A 23,965-nucleotide genomic window follows, 5' to 3' on the forward strand; every position below is an offset into this window, starting at 1 on the left:
CAAGGTATTCCTCACTTCTCATGCCTCTTTTACATGACAAAAAGAAGGCAAAGAAAGCAAAATGGCTTTATGATTCTAACATGGGAAAACAGTATTTTCTTCATATCTTAGTAAAAGAGATGAGGTATCAATCTCTTCAAAGCCAAAATTTTGAAAAACAAAGAACTCATCCTAAGGCAAACACCTGTCTAAAGGAGTAATTTCAAAGCAACTGAAGTTTGTCACAGTTTAAAGATGCTGTTTTCAGATACTTTTACTAGAGGCAAGTGTTGAGCGGCCCCACCATAGATGACACTTATCTCTGCCTACAATCATTTCTAACGCTTGCATTCAACCTAATGCTGTCAGCAGCTGCTGAGAAATGTGTTATTTACTTTGCTGCTTAAGTAGCACTGCTGAGCAATCATGCAGCTAGTAGGCCATGAATATCCTGTAAATGTCATATAAAGTGGAAAATAAAAAGTGCCAAACTAGGATGTACCCATCAACTACCCGCATTTAAGACAAAATGAAGAACTGATGTATAAGAAATAACTCTGAAGACTGAACAACAAATCACAAGTAGGAAGAGGCCTGTTTGTCTGAACTTCAACGATAAAATGCTGTGAACAGGAAAGGGTATTGCAACACAAGGCCTTCATGTCAAGTTTTTGGATTCTCAGAATTAAAAAAATTCCTTGGGTTGTATCACTGGTATTCCTAGTCACAGCTAAACATAAAAGATTATTATGAATTAATCTGATAACTAGGACAGCTTTCTGTTAATTGGAAATGTGTGAATAACATACAAACACCATTATTTATAATAAAGTCCTATAAATATTAAAAACTAGAATATAATTGCTTAATACAAAGTTATTAGATGATTCTTTGCATATTTTGAACATGTATACACCCGACAGTCAAAAACCAAGACTCCTCAGGAATTTCCCTCCCCCCAGTCTAGGAATGGCACCTTTGAAATCCAGAAGTGAGTTGCTTTGATGCTATGTTTGGAGCAGTATCCACATTTAAAGTTACAGAAATAGATTTTGCCTCTCCCCAGATCTACTGCACAGTTTAAGGCTTGTATGTGTGCACAGTATGGTCATCATCATACAGCTCTGTACTCCTCTGAACCTGCCTGGTTTACAGCCAGGAGCATTTATTTGGCCTAAATTGGAGAAATCTGTTTTTTCTGGCTCCAGATTAGAAAAGAGTTTTGGACGAGTACTTCTGATGGTGATTTAGATATGCAGGTGTATGTAAGATAATACCAAAGTAATAACTAATAATCACTTTCTTTCTAAATGCAGGGTAATTTGGATCTATGAAACAAGTTTTTCAAACAAGAATGACAACAGTTACATACCTTTCAGTGTGTTTTATTGCCGGCTTAGCTCATTTTGATCACACACGTTTTCAGAACAACAAAAAATACTGACGGAAACTCTATCAAATGCAGTCAATATGAAGTCATATAGTTGTCTGGTGTAAACACACCTGCCAGGCACTATTAAAAAAAAGTTACTACACTACTGAAAGTTTGAAAAATTATAGAATAAAAGCTAAGGGCAAGTATTGATAAAGGTAATCTAATCTTTATTAATAGTGAGTGTAATCTAATTTAGTTGTTTTCTTTAACCTTTAGAATACTGGGACATGCAACTTCCTTAACTGCAGACTCCTCAGAAGCTAACTGTTCATTTAGCTGATTTAGCAACCTTGTATTACATGCAACAACAGCAGTAGAGCATTTAGAATCTTTTTGTCTTAATATTGAAAAACGCTGGGGAATGATTTACCTGAGACCTAGATCTCTAAAAATGAATACATGATATTTTACACAGAGTAGTCCAGGTTCTCAAATCCCACATCTGTGCCTTCTCAGCAGCTAGTCAGATATCACTACAGTTACGGTCCCTGCCTTTATTCATACCTTATCTTAACAATAAAAATATTGATAGATTATTTGAGCAATTGCAAGTTTAGAAAACAAAAGCTGAACGTAATTTAGGCCAGAGGTCATATTTTTAGTATGTGAGTATAGCTATCACAAAATGACAGGAATTGTTCAGATAGTAAGAACTGAAAAAACTTTCATAAACATATCTTAGAGTCACAATGTTTTTTTATTCTTGTAAGAGTGGTCTTATTGCCATTGCTAGATTTATAATTTTTAAGTTTCATTAAATAGGTCTATCAAACAAAAAATTAAAAGCCTTTTCAACTGCATGGTGTAAAAAAAGCTCCCCTGAAACTCAGATATACAACAGACACCCTTTCAAGAGTTACATCAGGAGTGTCAGTGCTGACTTGACATTAGTAAGTACATGTCATCTGGAGTTAGTTACATTATGATCACTAATACTGTACATGATGGTCCTTTTGCAGGGGGGAATGTCCACTAAGAGACAGGCTATCCAACATGCGAGAGGAGGCTTGATGACAATTTCCCATCTTTTCCTGTCAGAAGTTCTTCCATGCTTTGCTGTTTGGTAGTAGGGTGTAGGGGACACTCTCCAGTCACTACTGTACAAACAGAATGCTGAAGGCCATCACGACACAGCACACAGCCACGTAGGGGCTCTTCCGTTCACCTGAGGGGAGGGAAAAAACCCAAACCAAACAAAAATTCAGGCATGACTAAACAGATCTAGGCCACTCCTAGCCTAACATGGTAATTATCCCATTGCACATGCAAATTAATATTAAACATTTCTAGCTAGAGAAATGCCGTTACAACTACACCTGTGTGTTGAGGAAGAACATGCATGGGAGTGGGAAAACTAAGATGTAGGATAGGATATATTGCTACAGAAAGACAGAGTTGTAAGTGTTTGCTTTAAGCAAAGGACTTCTGTCTTTCTATAAACCGTATTTTCTGAGATGCAGTTTCCAGGAAAACGTTAAAAAAAAAAAAAAAAGAATATATTGCTGCTATCTCTTAGTGCCAAAGAGTCAGGAGGCAGGCATCGGAAAAACTGATCAAGATACCAAATCTTTTACTGGCTCTGTTCCCAGTTCTGGCTAAGGGCTATTGCTGCTCAAAAGCTGTTCCATGTCAGCTGAGGTGTACCTCGATGCTGTCTGGACACGACAGCTGCTATGTGCAGCGTGCATCTTCTATGCATGGTATCGTGTAGGAGCCACCTAACTGGCTGGGGAGCTCACAGCAGCCCAGACATGCTCAGATGCCTTCTAGAGAGACATAACATCATTAGCATGTGGAGAAGGTCTGGTCTACAGATTTTCAGGTTAGTGATAAAAATGGTCAACAGATTACAGAAGTTGCACAGACACCTCTATTTTTGACTCTTTCAAATTGGTGTCACAGTTTTCCAGGGCAGACCATGGATGAAAGTTTAGTTTATGCCATTAACAGACTTCTGTTTAGTGGCAAAGGCAATCAAGAAAGATCTATTCCCACCCATTTGGTTCAGAACAAAATGTTACAGAGGTCTCTTGTTCACCAACTAAACTATGAAATAAAATGAATCTTAGGTAGGGAACCATAACACAGTCAGGGGAGTATTAGTAATGTTAATCAGACTGCTACCTATTTTCATGGGTACTTGCTCCATTTAATTAGCCAGGCCTTTTTACGCTTCTGCTTAAGCATTACTCTTCATGAATCCACTGACTTCTCTCTGGAGAGCAGAGAGTCCCCTACACTGGATGGTACTTCCAGCCTACAAAATCATCAGGAAGTGTTAACACAGCAATGACTCTTTAAAGTGAGAAGATTCCTGTTTTCACGCATTCAGAAGCATAAAGACAGAGATGGAACTGTTTGCTTTAAACAAAAAAAAGTTCAATTTCCTTTTGCTGTGCGAGGTCTTTTGTCTTACTATAAATCATCTTTTCCGAGATGCAGTTTTCAGAGAAACATTAAAGAAAAAAAACTGCCAAGGCTCCCAAGTCTAGCACTAAGGTCTAATCCTCAGAAAAAAAAGTCTCTTTTACCAGCAGAACCTTCAAATACAAGAGGAACAAACTTTCCATAGCAAAAGGAAAATAAAATACTTGCAGTGACACCTCCCATAAGCAGGAATGCCTGCCACAGTGACATTACAAGATGTTGTCATGATCTGGCATATATTTAATTAAACTTCAAATAACTGAATGAATTAACGTCTGCAGTTTCACATCTGTTTAAAATAAATTTTTGAGGAAGTCCACCTCCTACAGTTTAGAGCATTACAATTTTCATATGGCTTATACTTTCCTGCTCTTAATTTTCTTAAAAGAGAAATCACCATGTGGCAGGATTAAACATCATTTTGCACAACTTTGTAAATATGTAACCACTTGCTGGTTATTAAAATCTTATGCACATGTGAAAAGGTTGTTTAAACATACTGGGCAAGTTAAATGTAAAGGAAGCCAGTAGGCATTTTCATTTTTAAAAGCCTACACTTTCTACATGCCTTTGTGATTAACACAAATAAAATGATAGGAATCATCTTCAAAGCCCATTCCCCATACTGAGGATATGGTACTGTTACCTAAGGAAACGTACAAAAGGGACATTAAAATGCTACCTCCTCATCTGTCAGTCTAAAAGAAAGTCAAATTGGACCACTCTAGATGTAAGTTGAAAATAAATTAGTGCTTTACATAAAAAAGAAAAAGAAGCAGTTCAGTATGGAGCACGAGAGTGCATGCATTAACTTGGATGCAGCAAATGCAAAGACATTAATGTTAGTACATGATGGAAAAGGAAGACTATATTCCAGATGAACTGCAGTTCTTAACTTTATCAAGTTGACAGGGACCTCATAAAACCTCTTGTGTACTCTTTTAAATAGCTTTTTGAACTGTTTGCTGTGCATAGCTAATAGAAAAAATATGCTTGCACTTAATTAACTAAAAATTTTAGAAGACAGTAAGATAAGGTAAGGTGTTCTCTTCAACGTTGAACAAACCTTAATGCAGCTGAATTTTCATATTTGTTTTTGCTGGTATAGCTCAAAATTCATTTCTGACAGCTGCCACCTTGCCAGTATCTTTCAATTACAATACCAAAATTGGTTCTGCTATGTCTATTATCTAAATAGGACAATATCTGCAATCATTTTAACAACAGGTCTTCACAAAAAACTGTTTTTTGCATCAATGCTTTTTGACATACTGGAAAATGTATGTCATGTCCCTTTCAAAGCCTGAGAATGCAGAAAATAGAACCATACATTTTTTTCTTTAGGTTCAATGACAAGTAGGAAGATCTAGAATTACAAGTTCAGTGTTTCTGCTCTGCATTAACAATGTAATTTGAAGAACACTGTTTTGATGACGGATTTGTAATTTTTTAAAAATCTTGGATATACCTTAATGCTAAGACAAAACTTCTGTTGCATATTCCCATTTCCTTCTCAAAATAAATTCAGAATAAGGATTAAAATAAATATAAATATCAATGTTATGGGAAAATGTCTAAAATCAGATAGAGCTGATCAGCCTCCATACAGATGCCACTTGACATCAACAGTTTTGCGTAATTCAAAAGTGTACAGAAGCTAACTAAAGAAAGGAGAGAAAAGAAGACATTAGTGATTAAACAGAACCTTACTGCATTATGAATTCCCTGTTGTTTTATTACTATAAGGTAAATATCTGGCTTTTGTCAGTAGTCCATTAGAATCTCAAATAGACAGCAGTTTATAAGGAATCACTGATTTCTTTGTATGTTAATAAGTATGCCCTTGGCTATTTCATGTAGTAAAAAGTGCAAAAGATTTCTGCAAATGTAACACCACATATATGAATTGACATTAGAAAATGCAGGCTTCCATGGTGCTAACTAAGATAGTCATATCCTACCCTTCCTTCACTATGTTTCATGGAGGTAAAACCTGCATTTTTTAAGATGATGTATGAGTATGGGTTTCATTGCTACATGGAAACAGTATCCTAACAAATAATGAATACTCTAGTAAAAGCACTGGTCTTAAAGATTTCAAAGACAAAAAATTACCAATCCTGGCGCATTTCCAGAATATTCCCAATAGTCTGTAAAGATAAAATAAATTCATTAGGCTCTTATAAAATAACTTCAGTCAACTGATTTTATTTCTTCTATGCTAAAACAATTCAAGTAAACTGCAGTTTGTCGACTCGGACACTATTCTCAACATCAGAAAACACCAGATACCTGCACAGAGGGGTACTGGCTATGAACTAAACAAGTGGCAAAATTCTTTCTAAGTCTAGCAAGTTTTTTTTGCATGCAAGGAAAACAAAGACGCATTTACTCACTCTGTGTTCCAAATCTAAAGATTTCATCAGAATTCTACATTCTACATTAAATTACCGCAGACAGAAAATTATGTAAAGAAATAAAACAGAACTAGAAAAATACTGGAGTAGGAAATACCAACAAGCCTCCATGTCATTGTATATGGGAAACATTTTATGTTAAGATTTTGAAGCGAGTTTTCCTGCAGGTATGAGAGATGATAAACCTAAATACTTAATGTTTTGTAGTCTCTCTTTTGTATTTCCCGTAGTAATAGATAAAAATGCCTTTTCTAGCAAAGCACACTCATAGGTATAGTCTGATATAGAATACTTGCATTAAAATAAATAACAAAACCATTCTTGAGGTTTGTTTTACTCTTTTACTAAGGTTTATGTTGCTCATGTCTCTCTAATGCAGCTTGCCCAGGACATTATTCTCACAAGTGAATTAGCAAAGCAGAAAAGCAGGGTTCAAGTATTCAAACCACATCCAAAGCTAGGTACAAGCACGTGCACCACAAATTTTTAATTTCTGTGTCTAACTAAAATAATCTCGTACTGACCGCTCAAGAGGAACAAGAGCAGGGACTGCTTTAGAATCTGAGGAGGAAGAGAGGAAGAAATACTGAAGCATCCTGAACTAGAAGCCAGCTTTCAGCCTTTCAAATGTTGGTCAAAACTGTGTTGAAAGGTTGTCCACAGGAAGGTTTCCTTCATAGTATGACTGGTTGCAATGCAGTAAAAACATCTGGATTCAACTATATTGTCTATTTATAGATTTATGGACTAAAAAAAACTTAATTATTTTTCCTCCTTCTCCTGATATGTTTATCAGCAGTAACTTCAGTCTACATTATTTGTGGGGTTGTATCTACTACCTGCTGTGATGGCAGTTGTCCAAGTGCTTTCCCACAGTGCTCTGAACCCATACCCACAATGGTTTGATTATCTGTCTTCCCCCTTCCTTGGGCTCTAGCAATTGCCTATTTTTTTCCTGCTTAAATGCAGACAGGTAGTTTTGGGCCACTTGCTCCTGCATACTTCAGCAGCCAACATGTCCTGCACTTTTAAAAAAATAATTTCTGTGCTACTTCATATTTTATGGCCTCTTTTATAGTCTTAGTTTACTTCAGCATCAATCCCTCTTTCCTTTTAGCAGCCTCCCCTTTATTTCTGAAACAAAGGTCTGGTGTTGGGCAGTTGAGAACCAAGTGTTCCAAGAGGCAGCAAGTGACTGAGGTTTTCAAATTCGAAGTGAAATGCTTTTTGACTGATGTACCTCTTGCTGACCAATTTATTGTGAACTGCATTCCAGCATTTTCATTTTTAGAAAACTGTTTTTTTTTTCATTTGTGCTTCACATCATTTTACCTCAAGCCAAAAGTATTTCTGCATAGTCAAAGCTTATTTCTCCTGCTTTTATATAGCTCCACAAGCAGAAGTAATAATCCCTGTATGTAGACCATCACAGTTTTCCAGGCTAAGAGGTCACACAGTAAAATAACCTGAAGACATCTATGCATTTTTTGAAGATGCATATAGGTAAAAAGGCATTCATGTGTAAATCTTATAGAGCAAAACAGACAGCCCTGTAGTACTGCATGGATGGCACTTAAGACTCTTGTAACTGTTGTTACTCTCTGTAAAATTATGATTCACAGATTGCAGGCTGCAAAATCAACACAAAAACTTCCACAGCCCAGCATCTCATGTTGCCATCTCTCAAAAACTTGCCCAGGAACTCAAAGAAATAAAACATTACTGTCCTTTTCATATGCATATTTGAAGAATCTTACCTGGGAAAAAGAGTATTAACTCCTTCAGGCACTCTATAAATCTGTTGAATTTGCCTCACAATCTCAGCAAGGGTAATTCCTTGCCTTCTCAGGGTTTTTTCGACCGCGGGCAACAATGTAAAGTTATAACTGAAGTACTGTACATTGTTTCTAGCCCTAGAAAACCCCATTCTGGGTGAAAATATGAATTTTCCTTTCTGATGCAGGAGGAACAAAACAGTTAGAATATGGGTTTCACCAGCTACCCTTACTGCAGTTAACAATTTATGAACTTGAAGTCAGCACTGACATGAGGACTGACAAGCCTTACAACAGATGACAACTACCTTTTTAAAAGGTTTGTGCCACTACTGGAACAGCTCAGTACATCTGTTTGTCCACATAGTTTGCTGCTGAGCAAAAGCAAATTGAAATCTGGACCTTCTAAACAGTCACAGCCTCTGGATGAACTGGGGAACTCGTACTGGAAGAAAAGCCTGTGCAGGCCTTCTGCTCTCCTGACTTGTTCCATTACTGTTCATCTCAGGTCCACAACGTGCACCTCTTCAAGTCAAAACCTGTTGGACTATTACAGAAACAATGCAGCCCTGAATGAATCTGCTCCAAAATAACTTCTCCTGAAGCAACTACTCAAAGTAATTGCACTGTTCGTTATTCTCCCCTTCTTGGTCATCTTCATCCTTGTTTTGATGAAACATTTCAGTCTGGCTTGCATAAACTGCTCTTTTCTGGCAGCCCCAAGTCAAATGCGCACGAGCTGCTGCATATTCCTGGCTTAATGTTAAAAGCACTGATCATGAAAGTGGTGTTGGTTATCTGGAGAACTAAAAATGTAGAAATGGAACCCAGTAAGATGAGAAAGGGTTACTGGGGCTTTAGACTTTGGCTGCTAGACTGGGAATGCTGCAAAATGCAGCTGCCATGTGTTTACCAGGACAACCCCACTGCCACTGCAGGAGGGAGTGTGAGAGATACCCCACTGCAATGCTTATGGCAAGTCAAAGGAAATCTCCACTGCATATAAGCTAATACATCTTTCTGGTTAACAGGGAGGAGAGAATTTTGTTGTGGTATGCCTTCTCCTCTAGTTAGCATGAAACAGTAAATCTCCACTTGCTTTCTCAACCTTAAACGCTATTGCTCAGGACAAAGCACGTGGAAACACTCAAGACGCATCAGGGAAAATGAAGGTTTAAAATTCTGTTTGGTTTGGTTGGAAAAGACACATTTTGGTAGAAGCCAACAGGATGAAATACAGTGTTATGAGGATGGGTGACATTACTTTGCAACACAGTCTCTCAATCAACAGAAACATGTTTCTTTACTTACTATCAACAGATTTAAATCTTCACCAAAGGTACCACTCACTTAGTCAGAAATACAGTGAATAACTATCAACATTTCTCCTCTCTGTCACTTTAATATTTTACTGCTACTTTTTAATGCTATTAATTTGGAGCAGCAATAATGAGGTAAGATCATCTCTGTGGCAAAATGAAATATGACTAGAATTTATTTTATCCAGTGTGTCTAGACATTTCCATTTGAGCATGGAATATGTTAGTGAAGAAGGACAAGGATTTAACAGCATATAGGCTCCATGTAAACACCTACAATTCAGGAAACAAATTTCATTGCTTCCAGGCCAACGTTTTATTCTTCAGTACAAAGTAGTCTACATACGTATATATAAAACAAAAATAAAATAGTATGTCCAACATCTATATAAATACAAACCTACAGATCAAACGCCCAACTCCTCCAGTGTGTCAGCACCCTTTGAAAACATTTTATGAAGAGAGTTCTATTGTACTCCAGACAGATTTGCCTCAAGAATAAACAGAGTAGGTCCAGATTAAAGGAAATACTCCTTGCCAAGAAGAGCACTAAAATCTTAATCAGTAAAGTAAATATTCTTACTTCTTACTGTGTATACCTCATTGACTATTGTGTTATCTTCCAGCAGACACCCCAATTCCCCTTGCCCCCCCCAGTCCTTCATGAAGTTATCCCTTCTTTCCATCTTTATTTTTATCAAAAGAAATCTCTCATGTCAGTGGCAACCTCACAGCCTCATATGAAAGTACACAAGCATTTTCATATCAGAACTCCAAATCTAAAAAAAGCTAGCGTACTGTGGGTATCTTACACTGCTAAAAGAAAACTTGTGTGATAAAATAACAATTCCAGAGGTTAATTACAACAAAGGTTTTCAGAAGACAAACACTCAAGGTTCTTGGTGACAAGAGTCTACTTAAAACTTGACACTTTTTCTGAAAATTAAATGCAGAAATGACAGAAGATACTTTGGGAAAAAACATTTTCTTTAACAGCAAATGATCGAATGGAAAAAGTGGACATGTGAAACTCCAGCGCCCAAAAGCCTGTCTGTTTTTTCCAGATAGAACATTACCAGCTAGAATTACCTCCTACTTCTATAAATATTATCTCCTTTGTATTAACCTTAGGTGACAGTATTACTGAAATACTATGGGCGGCCTCAGCGGTTTCTAGGTCAAAATTGCCCAATCATTACTTCAAAACCACAGCATTTAAATCACAGTTCTGCGTACTGCTGATTGCACCCAACATCCAGTCACATTCTTTGCAGCACAAAGAAAACGGGTAACCAAAAGGTGAATTGGTATTAACAGTGTAAGTGAGGCACAGATTTGGCTCCATGGCTGTGCCCATTTCCCACCACCCCAAAAATTGTCGTGCTGAGCAGGGTAGAGAAGAACTGTTCTGCAGCAGTATTGGCCCCGCAACATTAAGCACATTCCAGGAGAAAGCGGAACACAAAGAAGAAAAACACTGGTCACCTAGGAACATGTGCTTTAGGAATGAATAAAAGTGAGAGATGACGTTAGAGTGACCAAAGGACAAAAAAAATAGGTTAGGTTTTGTAGAAGCTTTCAAAAACTCATCTACAAATTCCTTTGTCTTAGAGAATACAAAACAATGACTTAAGGAGACCATACATAAGGATAGTGTTGCTTATTTAAAAAAATTCTTATTTTTTTTAGTTACAGACTATTGCTAAAGCTGTGTTTCAAACTTGTACCTCCAAAACGCCTATCTTGAAAACAACCAAAAAGCAAACTTCTGCTGTTAATGTTTTCTTACCCATTCTAAGAATAAAAAATAAATCATTACAGCAGTAGCCGCATGCAGGAAGATGTTTTCCTTCTGTCACTCATTTCTGTATCTTTAATAAGCATCTAACGAGAAAGTTGCAAATCTAGAAAATAACTAATAAAGCAATATTAGCTGGCTTTGTTAGTTAATAAATTCTTACTAAAAAAATTGCAACTAAGTGCTTGCAAATACCTTATTGCCTTCTATTGTAAGGTATAAAATGAAGATTTTTATCTTTAAAAAAGAGAAATTTTTCAAAATAGGATTTGTATTATCACCCATCATTAGAAGATACTAAGAGTAAAACATTGCAATTAAAAGCAAACAGCTTGTGTATTTTTAAAATGATCAGACTACATACCCAGTTTTATTTTTGTCCAGTAAGCTGGGAGCCAAGGACCTGATATAGGCACAGGTACATATGAGCAGCAAGATTACAGTTAGTAGACTCTGAAAGTTGAAGATGGCAGACTACAAAAGAAAATCAGAAAAGAAAAATTACATCTTTGCAGTACAAAATTTCCCTCACTGCATAAGCTGGAGAAAATAAGTGAGCCTGTAGACAACACCCATTAAAAACAAAAATGAAACCTACAATGCCAATGACTCAGAAACTCTTTTTACAGCCCGTTGCACACAATGGTGGAAGAATGGAGTTTTTCCTTCTCAATCCATCCCAGAAAGGGTAAAGAAATAGCAGGCAAAATGGTAACCTTACAGTTTTGCTCCCAGGCACCTGTTCCAAAGCCAGTTTTTGGAAACCCATTAGCAGCAGGCTAAGAATTACAGAAAACAGATGTTCCCTCTCAGCCAAGAGTAAGTATAACGGCGGTTTGCATCAAAGAATATGGTGGTGGTGGTGAAGGTGGAGGTGAGGAATATTTGACAACTAAACCAGCGGTAGCCAAGACAGAGAATAACAAGAAATATGCAGGAGGACTGTTAATATACTGCTTTATGAAGACTACACCCCAAATCCAACAGATTTCTAGAAACATATACAGTTAAACCCACCTGAACTATGAAAAGATAACAGATAAATTTTATTTTCAAATAATATTTTGATTTTAAATTTAAAAACATCTTTCCTATAAATACATTTTTTTAGAAGTGCTAATTGTATGGAAAATGCTAGACAAATGAAGGAATTGCTTCAGGATGGAGAAGTAAAAATCTATAGCTTGATACTCAAACTAATTTGCTTACTGGCAATAAGAAGAAACAATTCTTGAGAAACCGCTACAATATTTGGCTATTTGCTGAAGTTTAAAGTATCGGTAAAATGCAGTAAGTGCATCTCACAAGCATTTTTTATTTAACTAAAGTCTGAGTCTTGTGTGGCCAACATGTTCTTTAATCATTAACTTATAAGCAACTATCATTGCTTACGTGAAGCAATCTTTTCCAGAAGTATAAACATTATGGCGGGAAAGAAGGTATTCAGGTAAGGACTGCTGTAACTCTATATCCAAGGACACAATCTGGAAGAAAGATGACTGATGCTGGTTTCCAGCAAGTGCCACATCACCATCCCAATAAATAATGCACTAGAAACATTTTTTTTTCCCAACAGATTCACTGGAATTTTTAGTAGAAATATTTGCCTACTAGTCTTTGTGATTTGTAGCTTCTGATAATTAGTCCCAAACCTGAGACTTAGATTCTTTTTACAATGTGAAAATAATCCAGCTGCATGAAGCTGCAGTTTTATTGTTTCGTGGTTTTTTTTTTTAACTTAGCATGTCTCAACTGACATTTTGGTCAACTTAACAGCACCAGGTAGTATACCAGGCAATTGCTTACTTCAAGCAGCCTTATTTTCTCTTTTCTCAGCTGCCCTTATTTGCAAATCCTATTTAGTCTGAACTCCAAAAAAATGGCAAAGTAAATACAATACATTCACTCTTTGTTCTGGAGCTCTTTTGAATTTGTGTCTAAATATCTCATATTTTTTGGTACTGCTCAACCCAGAAGGATGAGTAGTAGTATTTATTTAAGTGTAAATACTTAGCACTTATGAAGGGATATTACATTGCAGTCTCCTTCAAGCAGAACTCGTTGGGATTTATGAGCACATCAGAGCTCACATTTCCATAGCCTGAGGCACATCTCTGTTGATCTATATGCAATTTCTTTCTATGTCACAAAATTCTAATGTTTTGGAGCTCTGATAATCAAATTTCTTTAAAAAGTTAAGGAGAATTACAAAAGGAAATCACAGTATTTCAGTTCAGTATTGTACTAACAGCAAATTAAGAGACAAAACCGAGACGCTCTAGTAGAAGCAAAGCCATTGGAACATCCACAACCCTTCTGATACTGAGATTTAAAACCTTGTAACAAAAAAAAAAAAAAACCAACCCAAAACCTTAGCTTACGTAGAAGTCTCCATGAATTATATGAAGCAATACCGGAACATTCATACAACTGCCAGCCTGAATACCTGCACTAGACAGGGCTAGATACACAAACTAATTTAAATGTCTAAGTCAACGGGGTCCAACAGGCCACCTGTGGGTGGAGAGCTATCCGTTAACAAGGAACAGCATAGAGAGGCTCAAGGAGCAACTGAACAACTCTGACTCTGCAGCCTGTATGAGAGATTTCAGCATCCTTGAGGGCATGCCCTCAAAGGCAGCATCAGCCATTGGAGTGGATCCGCTACTCTCCCCTTTACTTTGGCCCAAAGCACGAGCCCTCTTGCATCAGCCATCTTTCTGCAGGAGCAAAATTCCCAAGCCAGTGCCCTCATTCCATGTGCCCTTTCAATGACAGTAGCCTGAGAGACAAAAAAAAGGGACAGGGTGAAAACGTGATTATTAGGATGCAGAGAGAAGGCAGGCAGTGGAGAAAGATAAACAGTAAATGGCAGCTACGTGCAGCAGCTGACATGCAGGAAGGTTTCCATAAGTGAGAACACGGAGAGGGGATATTACATGTGTGGAGCAGTGATGCAACACCCAAAGCCAGTCCTCAGGTCCTCAAGGTGAGGCTGCCTTCTTTTCTCCTGAGCCACGGCATTTGCTGAATCATGTTTAGTTTAGTATTTTAGCTTAGCTAGCCGAGTCATCATATCTGTTCTACCGTACATAATGGACAGATTATCCGCAAAGGACAAAACACTTCCCATCATTATCAGTAGACTCCTGCCTTTGTACTAGGCACAAGCTTTTGCCAGCTTCAGAAACCACGACACTCTGAATTCCCCTGCAGAGAAAACTCTTACAACCTATGAGAGGCAGCGTCTCCTGGCTCCTGCGGGTCTAGGAACGCGACGGGGCCGGATCCAGGAGTGGCTGCCTCTCAGCAAAGCCAGATACTCCCTATCAACTGATTAATTCGATCAGTCCTCCGGGAGAGACAGCTGCTCTCAACATCTCACAGCACAGTGCCTGCCAGAGCTTGGTTCCCATGAATTCCTGCAAGCTTTCTCCTGCAGCTGCTTCCCAAGGAGGCTGTTGGTGTCGGGTACTTCAACATACGAAAATGGCAGAAGGGCACACTTGCTTCCTCTTAAGCAGAGACTGTAAATGTATACTCATGAAATGTGTTATTAGTCAATCAATAGGGGCAGTATATAATTGTTCTTTGTTGGGCTCTTCAACTGTTTCTCCAGATATGCAGCGTAGGGCATTGCTGTAATTACAGATGCCATTCCACTGAAATGTGCTCTGAATTACATATTTATCTATATAGTCATTTTAAAAGGAAGGACATGCATATTTTAAAATTTGTTTACAATTTTAAACTGGAAATGAAAATTTATTTCTGAAGTAGATGGCTTCACATTTCACATCTGAAGTAATTCTTATGGCCCAGCTGAATTTACAGAAAAGGGAGCTTTACATCCAGCTGCTTGAACTGATGTAATTAAAAGCTGCTATAAGAGTCATACATTACTTGGAATCCTTTTAAAAAATACTGCATTCACATACCAAGCTATTTGGAAAATGTCATAATATAGGTGGGTTGCAGTTTATTTGGTTAAACTGGGTTTCTCTGATCCAGAAGTATTTAATTGGAATTTTTCAAATGTGTTGACTGGCTTAACGTAGATCCTGTGAGCCTCATTCCCACTATAAAGAATTTCAGCACATGGAGAAGTTGATACTATCTTTTAGACTGTGTCCACACGCTGGTGAAAAGACAACTAACTTCCCAAGACTCAGACGGCAAATGCAGAAAAGAACCAGCAGTGGTATTTTATTCTTGTTTTAGACACTGCAAGCTGTGGCTTTAATTATATATGCTGCAATTTTCTACATCTGCATTTGGCACATTTCTGACATGGAGGAAACACCTTAGTAGTTACATTCTGTGTTACTTAAGTAATTACACTTCCCCCGCTCTGCCCCATGCGCTGTCTCCAGGTAGTTGTGGAGCACTATCACATCACCTGCAGCACTAAGGAGATATTGTACTCAGCAGAACTTGCAAGAGCAAGTTTTTTCATAAGTCTTTAGAAATTTAACACCATGGATTTTAGCTTTGAGGGCTAAATGCCCAAAGGCTCTTTTAAATTCTTCCCAAAATTAGACCTTAAAAAAAATGCCTCAATATTATTTCCCTGATCATATCGTATCTTAGTAAAAACAATTCCATTTAATACACCATAGAAATAAAGAATGAATACTCTTCAAAGTTTTCTTGTGTTCAGATTAGCAGTGGTGGCATGTATTAGAAATACTCATGTGAATATATGGTAGTTAGAAGACAAACACTACAGCTAGAGACATTTGAACGTATTCCCAGCCGAGTCCACATCTGAACAGCGTAGCTGCCAGCACAGAGGCTGCTGGGGCAAAACAGGGAGTTATAAGGAAAGAAATATCTCTTCCCAGTTGTCTGTGGAAGACATCTTCGATGAGTCTGTTACAACACAGGAGCAGGAGATGGTGCAACAGGTCCTTTTTCTGGGGTGAGGAGAGGGAAGGAGGAGCTTGTGGATGGAATAAAAAGAAATCTATGGAATAGTACGTGGTAACGAAAGTTTAATATACTAAAGTATAAACTAAAGTTTAATATACTTTAGTAAGTGTTGATTTAGAGTGAAAAATTTCCTATGTGGCTGAGAAAGGGAATCCTGATGGGCCATAACATTTGCACAGCCCCTGTCAACCTGATTATAGACAATGTTGTTACTCCTACAATTTAGTCAGCATTAAATTTACTACACTTGTGGAGAAGGGAAAAAAAAAAAAAAAAGAGGCAGCTCAGAGTTCTGGTTATTAACAACTCTTGCACTTTGTAAGAGTATTTAATTCAATGTGCTGAAAGGAAGGGCATGCTCAGATGTTTGCCTAAATTTTTAGTGACCACTGGTAAATGTGTATTCAGCCTCAGCAGACATAGCCACAATAGATGCACTGATCCTAAACTTTTTTCTTCAGTGAAACTAACAGCCATAGCTAAGACTGTACTGTATCTACTTCTGCACTTATTCGCTTCTGTACTTATTTGCTCCATCACTGCTACGTTCTCTGATTCAGATACTGTTCTGTTACATGTCTTTGCAGACAGCACCACAGAAATACGAACCACTTAATGATGCAACCCTTGGGTAGCACGATAATAAATTACATCATAAGTTTTGATGCAACTGTATGTGTCATGGAAGGACCATGAAATTCCCTTTGCCTCATATATTTTCATTTAAAATAAACTACCTGATATCATGGTTCTAGGGGAAAAAAACAAACCATGCTGGAGGAGAACATAAACCCCATACTGTTGTCCCCCTGGCTTGGTAGAAAGCCTAAAACAAAAGCTCTCCCAGTTTATGTCAACAGACTTAACACTGAAACCAAAGCTTAATCTTCCTTAGACTTTCAGTATTTACAAAATGATTACTCTCGCTCTGATTGCAGCGTGACCATGATTTCATCTGTGTGTGCTATAAAAAAAGAAGCCATCGTAGTGCCAGCAAGTTGTTAAAATTTTGCCCCATGGTTACTATTATAATAATCAATTTATATGGGCAGACACAGATAAATTATTGGAATGTCCTAAAGAAATGATAACCGCATTTGTGTAATATGCTGCAGAAGATACAGTCTTTCTAGAACAGTTTTATTTTCTTTTTTCCTCCTCAATATTATAAAATTGCTGGACGATTATGTTCTCTGGAACCAAAGAAACACATGCTGAGATCTGATCGTTTAACTGCCTTTCTCATATTAAGATGTGAGCAGGAGCTTACACTGTAGTCACACTGTGTTTAAGCAAGAGCTGATAAAAATGTAAAAGCCTACATTAAAATAGTACTGTAGGCTTCAAATGACATCGTAGAAAAGTGAAATCAATCTATGAAATTTTAATGAAGGGGTCCTTAAAAAGCTGAAAGAGAAAATGCTTATTATCTAAGGTTTCCATTAGGTACTGTAATTCTTATTTTCCCAGTCTAAATCTAATTTTTAGGAGTATAATATTGAAAAAAACAATAGGAAAGAAAACATGTAAGACTACTCCCAACCTGAAAGTCAAAGCAATTGCTAAAAATTAATGAAAACATGCACACGATTACATTATTTTCCAACCTATTCTGAAATAATTTGTTTTCCCACTGCTGCCAAACGTAATCTGATAAAAATGAATGGAAAATGAGCATTTGTAAAAGAGGCATGCTAGTTACAATACAAAACTTGCAAATCACTTAAGTTTGAAGTGCTTATTGGCAAAACTACGCTGAAGAACTAAGCAAGAGGCATTTAGACAAAACTGGTTTGTGCTTAATAAGTGTCCAAATACATCCAGTTAGCAGTTACTGGTTGCTGCAACATGAATATGGTTTTTTACTTTAAGTTTACTGCACATTCACCCTAGTATTTAGTTTCCAAAAAATTTAAGTACAATATTTAATGCTCATTCCCATTTCTGTCTAAAATATTCAAAGTTCTGTCTAAAATATATATTTTTGCATTCATAAAATTTAGGCTAAGGCTCAGTTAGAGTAATAGGAAATCTTACCCCTAAACATTTCTTGAAGAAGAATGTTGTCTAATTTAAATGGCAAGTGCAGCACATAGGAACTGACACATATGCTTTTCAGCCAACTGAAGACTAATACATCTGTTTAAAACATAACCAAACTCTTTAAACAATTAGACAATGAATTAACAGATGGAAACAGTTGTCCTCTCCTACAAAAGCTCTCTTGACTTTAACACATTTAGTTTTTTTTACTGCAATTCAAATCCACAGACCAACGCTGAAATGACACCTCAAGGTGATGATGTTGAAATTCCATGCTCACTTGAATTCCTTCTTCTTTGCCCAAATACCTAGACAATCGTTTCAAAATTGAACTTTTGGTGTAAACAGCTAGCAGATGCAGCATTTCACCAAAAAATCTTACAGTAAAAAACAAAGTGAAAGTTAAAATATTAAGCTTTTTATCAGGGTTACTGTAACACATAGGTGTAGATGTCCATACCTTTACTCAACAAACATAGACTTTTGTTAGATGTGGCAGCAAAAGCTTAAGATATCTTTTCCTCCATGTCTTCTTTGCAGATTATATAGTTTGCAATTTTACAGAGATTTTTTTTTTGCTGCTCTCTTCCCCCTTTAGGTAATAGGAGTAATTTCTATAATCCTCTTTTTAGGATGCTGAAGCTAAGTATGTTCTCCGGAGTAACGGGGAACCTAACAGTAGTTTCTGGAACTATGAACAAAGTAGGTGATATTCAGCCATTGCCACAGAGCTCTCTAAAAGGACATAAATCTTGATTTGTAGCTCTTTTGCCTCTCCTGCCCTAAAAATCTGTACATTAGACATTTCTAGAGTGTAGTCAAACAGAAGTAGAAAAATTTTCCATGTAAAGAAAAAGACATCTTCTCCCATAATAAGTAAGTTCTGGCTAACATTCCATCGGTTGGTATTTGATACATTTAAGAAAATAATGTTATGGTGAAAGTTCTACTATCATACCAAACTCACAAGCAAGAATCAAAAGATTGGCTCCACAGCACAAGAGGAAAAAAAACACATGACTTCTATTTCTCTGAATGTCTCTTATACCCACAGAAAGCCTGTGCAATTCAAAGCTGAACTACATTCCTGAACATCCTTACAAAAGCCTAAGAAGTTGCTGCATGCAGCAAAGGGACAGTATGTTCTTTGTGTTCTAAAGGCTGCACAAAAAGCTTATCTTTTAATTTACCTAAGAATTAAAAAAAAAAATTAATAACATTTTATGTGTACTATTTATATACTTTTTTTGTTGTTCATTAATATTAGAAGTACCTATCAGGAAAAAACATAGTAAAGAAATAATGAAAATCTCTGCTAAGTCTCTGATGTCCCATGGCACTGGGCAGAGGTGCTGTAGGCCTCTTTTTTTGGCAGAGTTCAGGTGCGTGGCTTGGATTCTTAGCATCTGTAAGACAGGTAACATTTTTGGCAAGATGGCAGCTGTTTCCACCTTCTTTCCCTGGTCACAAAATTGAAAATGAAAACTTTTGGTGAGTTTGAACACCAAGCTCAAAAACGTATTCAACACTGTAGCTATTACAGTGGATGGGCACGGTGTCTAATGCTGCAGCCAATCAAAAAATTAAATTGTGACATTGACTAATGTCCTTTTTTTCTCAACTTAAGAGTTTGGATCATGAGTGGAAAATCTACAGTGTATAACCAGCCCATTATTAATTTCAAATGGCCTGTGGAAAAATGTGATTTCCCCACTTCTCATGGTATTGCTGAATAAAATTAAGATGTTTAATAGTAGACAGAATGTCCAAGATGTTTAGTAAGAACTGCTCAGCACTCAGCAAAGAAATGGTTTCTCACAACTGATGTCATTCCTGGACTGTTCAGGTATGTGGTAAAATTTGTAAAAGTAGACTCATTGCATTCTGCTCTTCCCAAATCAGATCAAGAAATGCATCTTACAATGGCAGAAGAAAGTTTCCTCTGTTCTATAGTCACAGAAGCAAAATATTGATGATATATTTTCACATCTTCTTGTAAACTGACACAGAAGTACCTATATTGAACACCTGAAGTAGTAACTTACAACATGCCTAATCCACAGCAGCATTACTATTTACAAGTGCAGTTACAGATGGTATGAGATTTACTAAGCACCAATACTAGTGTAGTAAAGAACATACTTCACTGTCCCTACGTAGTCATGCTGCGTCTCCTATTCCTCCCTTCCTCTCTCCTTTTCAATTCTCTGACAAGCTTGTTATTCTGACGGGAGGAAGGGTACACGGAGAGCAAATCCTTCTTGCTTTCTCCTCAATTTTCAATGTTTGCTCCTACTGCTGGGGCATGCCAGAGCTGCCATGGGGGTCAACAAGTACTGAGTGCAGGAATGCGAGTCAGGAGTTGCACGATTGGTGGCAAAGGAGGTCCTAACATGTTCTTGCATTACAGCCTTGGTGTAAGAGCAAAATCCTCAGATTCCCAGCAAAATCAGATTAGCTGGGTAGCAAAGGCTTTATCAGATAAAAAAAATGTTACTGCAGCTATAAATCCCTGAAATTCTAATTGCTTCTTGTTCAAAAATTTCAATGCCTGATGGCATTATAATACTGACATGCAAAATTATAGCATTGTAATACTGACATCATTATTCCAAAATAAATTTACAAAGACACATTAAGACTGTAAGATGAACTAGGACATGTTTTTAATCCTATGTACCTTTAGGCCATGATAAAAACAAAGTTATTAGCAAATTTGAATCAGGATTGATTCCTCCTTGTAACTTTGAATAAACCAAACACAAAACTTTGTACTTGAAGACTCCTGAAAGCTCTTTTGCAGAACAGTGTCTCAGATTCCGGTATGTTTATATCCAAGAGCTTGGTCTGGATCAATATTTACTAAGGAATGTTTTTACAATTGGTTATATGAGCAATTCCCCCTCCTTCTATAAACACCATTCTAAGACAGAAACAAAGATTGTGACAGAAATGTTTGTCCTTATGGTAAGTTCCCAAATCCATTTTTCAGCAGTAATGTGGGGCTCAAGGTCAGCCCTAACAAGGGAAAAGAAGCCATCTTTGTGAATTTTTCTGTAATTCTTTATTTTCTTCATCATCAAATTGCAATTGCAGGCACAAAACATATCTACTAAGATGTTTTTTGTAGTGTACACACGTTTGGCTGTAACTGCACATTTTTACTACAAAGGAAAGTGAAGACCACCCTTCAGCAGGAGAGAGGCTCATCATTAATTTTCATGTTACTTTAGGCTTCTTCCCTGTTTCCAGCCATCACACCACATGCATGTGGCAAATTTTTCAGCCCCACTAGGAAAAGTTTTGTTGAGTTTTCAGATATAAAATTTCAAAAGTTGGCAGGATAAACTGACACAATGATTTGTGAAAGTCAGTAAACAAGACATACTCTGCTTTTAAATAAATTAAGCAGCTGTGTCATTATACTGCATCCCTTGTTTCCAGTAACTTTTTAATCCATTGAGCAGCTTCTACCCACGTTCAAAGTTGGTTTAAGTTAAAATAGTATTTTTTTCTCTACCCACTGGCAGTGAACTGGAAGAAAATAAACACAAGTTGTGCTTTCACATAAAGGAAAAGACAGGTAGAAGGCAGCTTATATAGATTCTGTCTGGCAGTGGCTGGCTGTTCACCCAGCACAAGTTTTGACTTGCTTAGTAAGATGTGGTAAGGAAGCCTGAGAGACAATAGAACGGAAAGTTCCAAAGCATAAAGTCCTTTGGAAATTTTGCTTCAAAAATTATGCTGTTCACAGATCTAGTGGCCTGCCACAGTTGTAGCTTATTTTCTGTGGAGAAAGAGAACAAATTGGAAGTGTATTTCTACACTCTTCCATTTGACGATACACAGACAGCCGCTGTTTGCTATCTCAGTCAAGGGTGAGCTTAAAAGAAAGGGTCATTAACTACAGCTCACGACTGCTAATCCCACAACACAGCTTTTTTCCTAAGAGCCATGACACCAGAGGTAGCATCATGGAGAATCCAAAGTCCTGGATATGCCATGAAGGTTATTGTTTTCCCTGAGGAAATTCAAACACCACAGGACTGAGGAATCTTATTTTCACCTGCTTTGACATAAAATCACAAGAAAAATCTCATTAAAGATTCTATCTTACTGCAGGTTCCTTGAAGCATACAGAGTAACCTCTAACAAGCAACATGGCCAAGGGGAGAAAAAAATTCTCACACGATCTTGTGCGCTTGTCATAATCTTTTTGCTAGCTATAAACATCAGTTATGTTTAAGTATTAAACTGAGCAACATAAATGTCCCACTGATTGTCAAGGTTCTGTTGCCTTTTTGCTACAATCTCAACTCCTTTTAAGTACTATGAAGAACAGCAAGGCGATGTGGTACTGCATCTACCTTCTCAAGGCACTGATTAGAGGTGAGGTATTCACTTCTCTTTTGTCTCGTCTTCTGCATGTGTGTGTTAGATCTTCTGAGATAATTTATGCCTCTTATCATGAAAACCCTTTGTTCACTGCTTAAAGCCACAGATTAGAACAGGTTCATCTGAAAGATCTGCCAAGGAATGCTCAGGTGAGCAACTTCCAGCAGTTTCCTGCTGGTGACAAGATCTGGAGCCTAGGAACTTTTTTTGAACTTAACCATAAGAAAGTTCAAGAGATATTAATCTTTTAATAAATACATGGTAAGTACAAAACATTCAGTGGGAGTTGAACAGTATACATCACTGGTGACGGATAACCTGTCAAGGTCAGGTTGGATGGGGCTTTGAGCAACCTGATCTAGTGGAAGGTGTCACTGGCCATGGCAGGGGGGTGGACTACGTGATCTTTAAGGTCCCTTCCAAGCCAAACCATTCTGTGCCTCTCAAGAAAACTTGTGAAAATGCTAATCTTAAAATAGTCCTGCGTTGAAGTAAAAGTTACGTACAAACCTTAATTTGTACATGGAACCCTCTTTTCTTAGCTGTTCCTTTGTTCTTCCTTTTAATTTTAAAATCATATCTGCACTGCTCATATAAAGATCTTTGCCTTAGCGGAGAAAGATTATTTCACAGCACAGCTTTACCTCTAACCCAAATACAAGTCTTTCATTTATATTCTCTGTATGTAGAATGAAAAAAAGGCAGACACCATAGAAAACAAATGGCAATGTTAATATGCCTCCAGGTCAACTCCATATACACCATTCATACTTTTCTTTAGCAAACGGACCTAGGCCTCTGACGCTACTCCTGAAAAACGAGAGCAGTCAATGTCAGGACTCAGCTTACTGCTCAAGAAGCGAGACGTCAAACAACATACGCATTAAATCAGAAGGTCAGAAGAGACATAAATACTACCCTGACAGACACTGCACGGGAGACCCGGGCTACGCCGGTCCAGACGGAACACGTGTCGGGCCGGCGGCGGGTGGGGCACCAGGGGGGCGCAGACAGGACCGCTTCGCCTTACTGCTAGGCCAAATGCTAAACAAGGCTTTGCCAGGATAGCTCCGCTCCCGCGGGCTCGCTGCCCCGCGGCGGGGCGAGGGCCTCGGCCTCTGAGGGGATTCAAAGGCCCGGCCCGGATGGGCTGGGATGCGAGGGGCCTCTGGGGTGCCACCGGGCCCGGGAAGCGTCGCTCGGCAGGGACGCGGATGGCCGGGTGGCGGGGAAGTCGGCAGTGCCGGCGGGAGGGGGCCGGGGCCGGAGCCGGAGCCGGGGCCGGTCCCGCGGCGACCCCGGAGCGGAGCCGGCGCCCCCCGCCCGCCCGTCGCCCCGCGCTTACCATGGCGACCCGCTCGCAGCCACATCACACTTCCGGCGGGCGAGCGGCGGGGCGGAAGCGCTCCCACGGGGCGCCCCAGTCAAGGGCATGGGCGGGGCCT

At 38.2% G+C, this 23,965-nt stretch overlaps 1 protein-coding gene across 1 annotated transcript; it reads right to left on the reverse strand.

The window, feature by feature from the left end:
• Positions 1-1,348: 1,348 nt before the first annotated feature.
• TMEM167A (transmembrane protein 167A) lies at positions 1,349-23,961 on the reverse strand. The gene is made up of 4 exons (XM_087761542.1): positions 23,866-23,961; positions 11,515-11,624; positions 5,957-5,991; positions 1,349-2,579 (listed from the first exon to the last, which is right to left on the reverse strand). Exons 1-4 carry the CDS (start codon positions 23,866-23,868, stop codon positions 2,509-2,511), a joined length of 219 nt encoding a protein of 72 aa, XP_087617668.1. The 5' UTR covers positions 23,869-23,961; the 3' UTR covers positions 1,349-2,508.
• Positions 23,962-23,965: the final 4 nt, after the last annotated feature.

Source organism: Nipponia nippon, unplaced genomic scaffold (assembly GCF_047370975.1).
Source record: "Nipponia nippon isolate SJK-2023a ecotype South Korea unplaced genomic scaffold, ASM4737097v1 scaffold_24, whole genome shotgun sequence".
Lineage (NCBI taxonomy): Eukaryota > Metazoa > Chordata > Aves > Pelecaniformes > Threskiornithidae > Nipponia > Nipponia nippon.

Excerpts from the sequence above, each read along its gene's own strand:
- TMEM167A (XM_087761542.1), bottom strand. Across the intron at positions 5,992-11,514 it reads CTGGACAAAAATAAAACTGG|ACTATTGGGAATATTCTGGA; the intron begins GTATGTAGTCTG and ends TTATCTTTACAG. Across the intron at positions 2,580-5,956 it reads CTGGAAATGCGCCAGGATTG|GTGAACGGAAGAGCCCCTAC; the intron begins GTAATTTTTTGT and ends CCCTCCCCTCAG.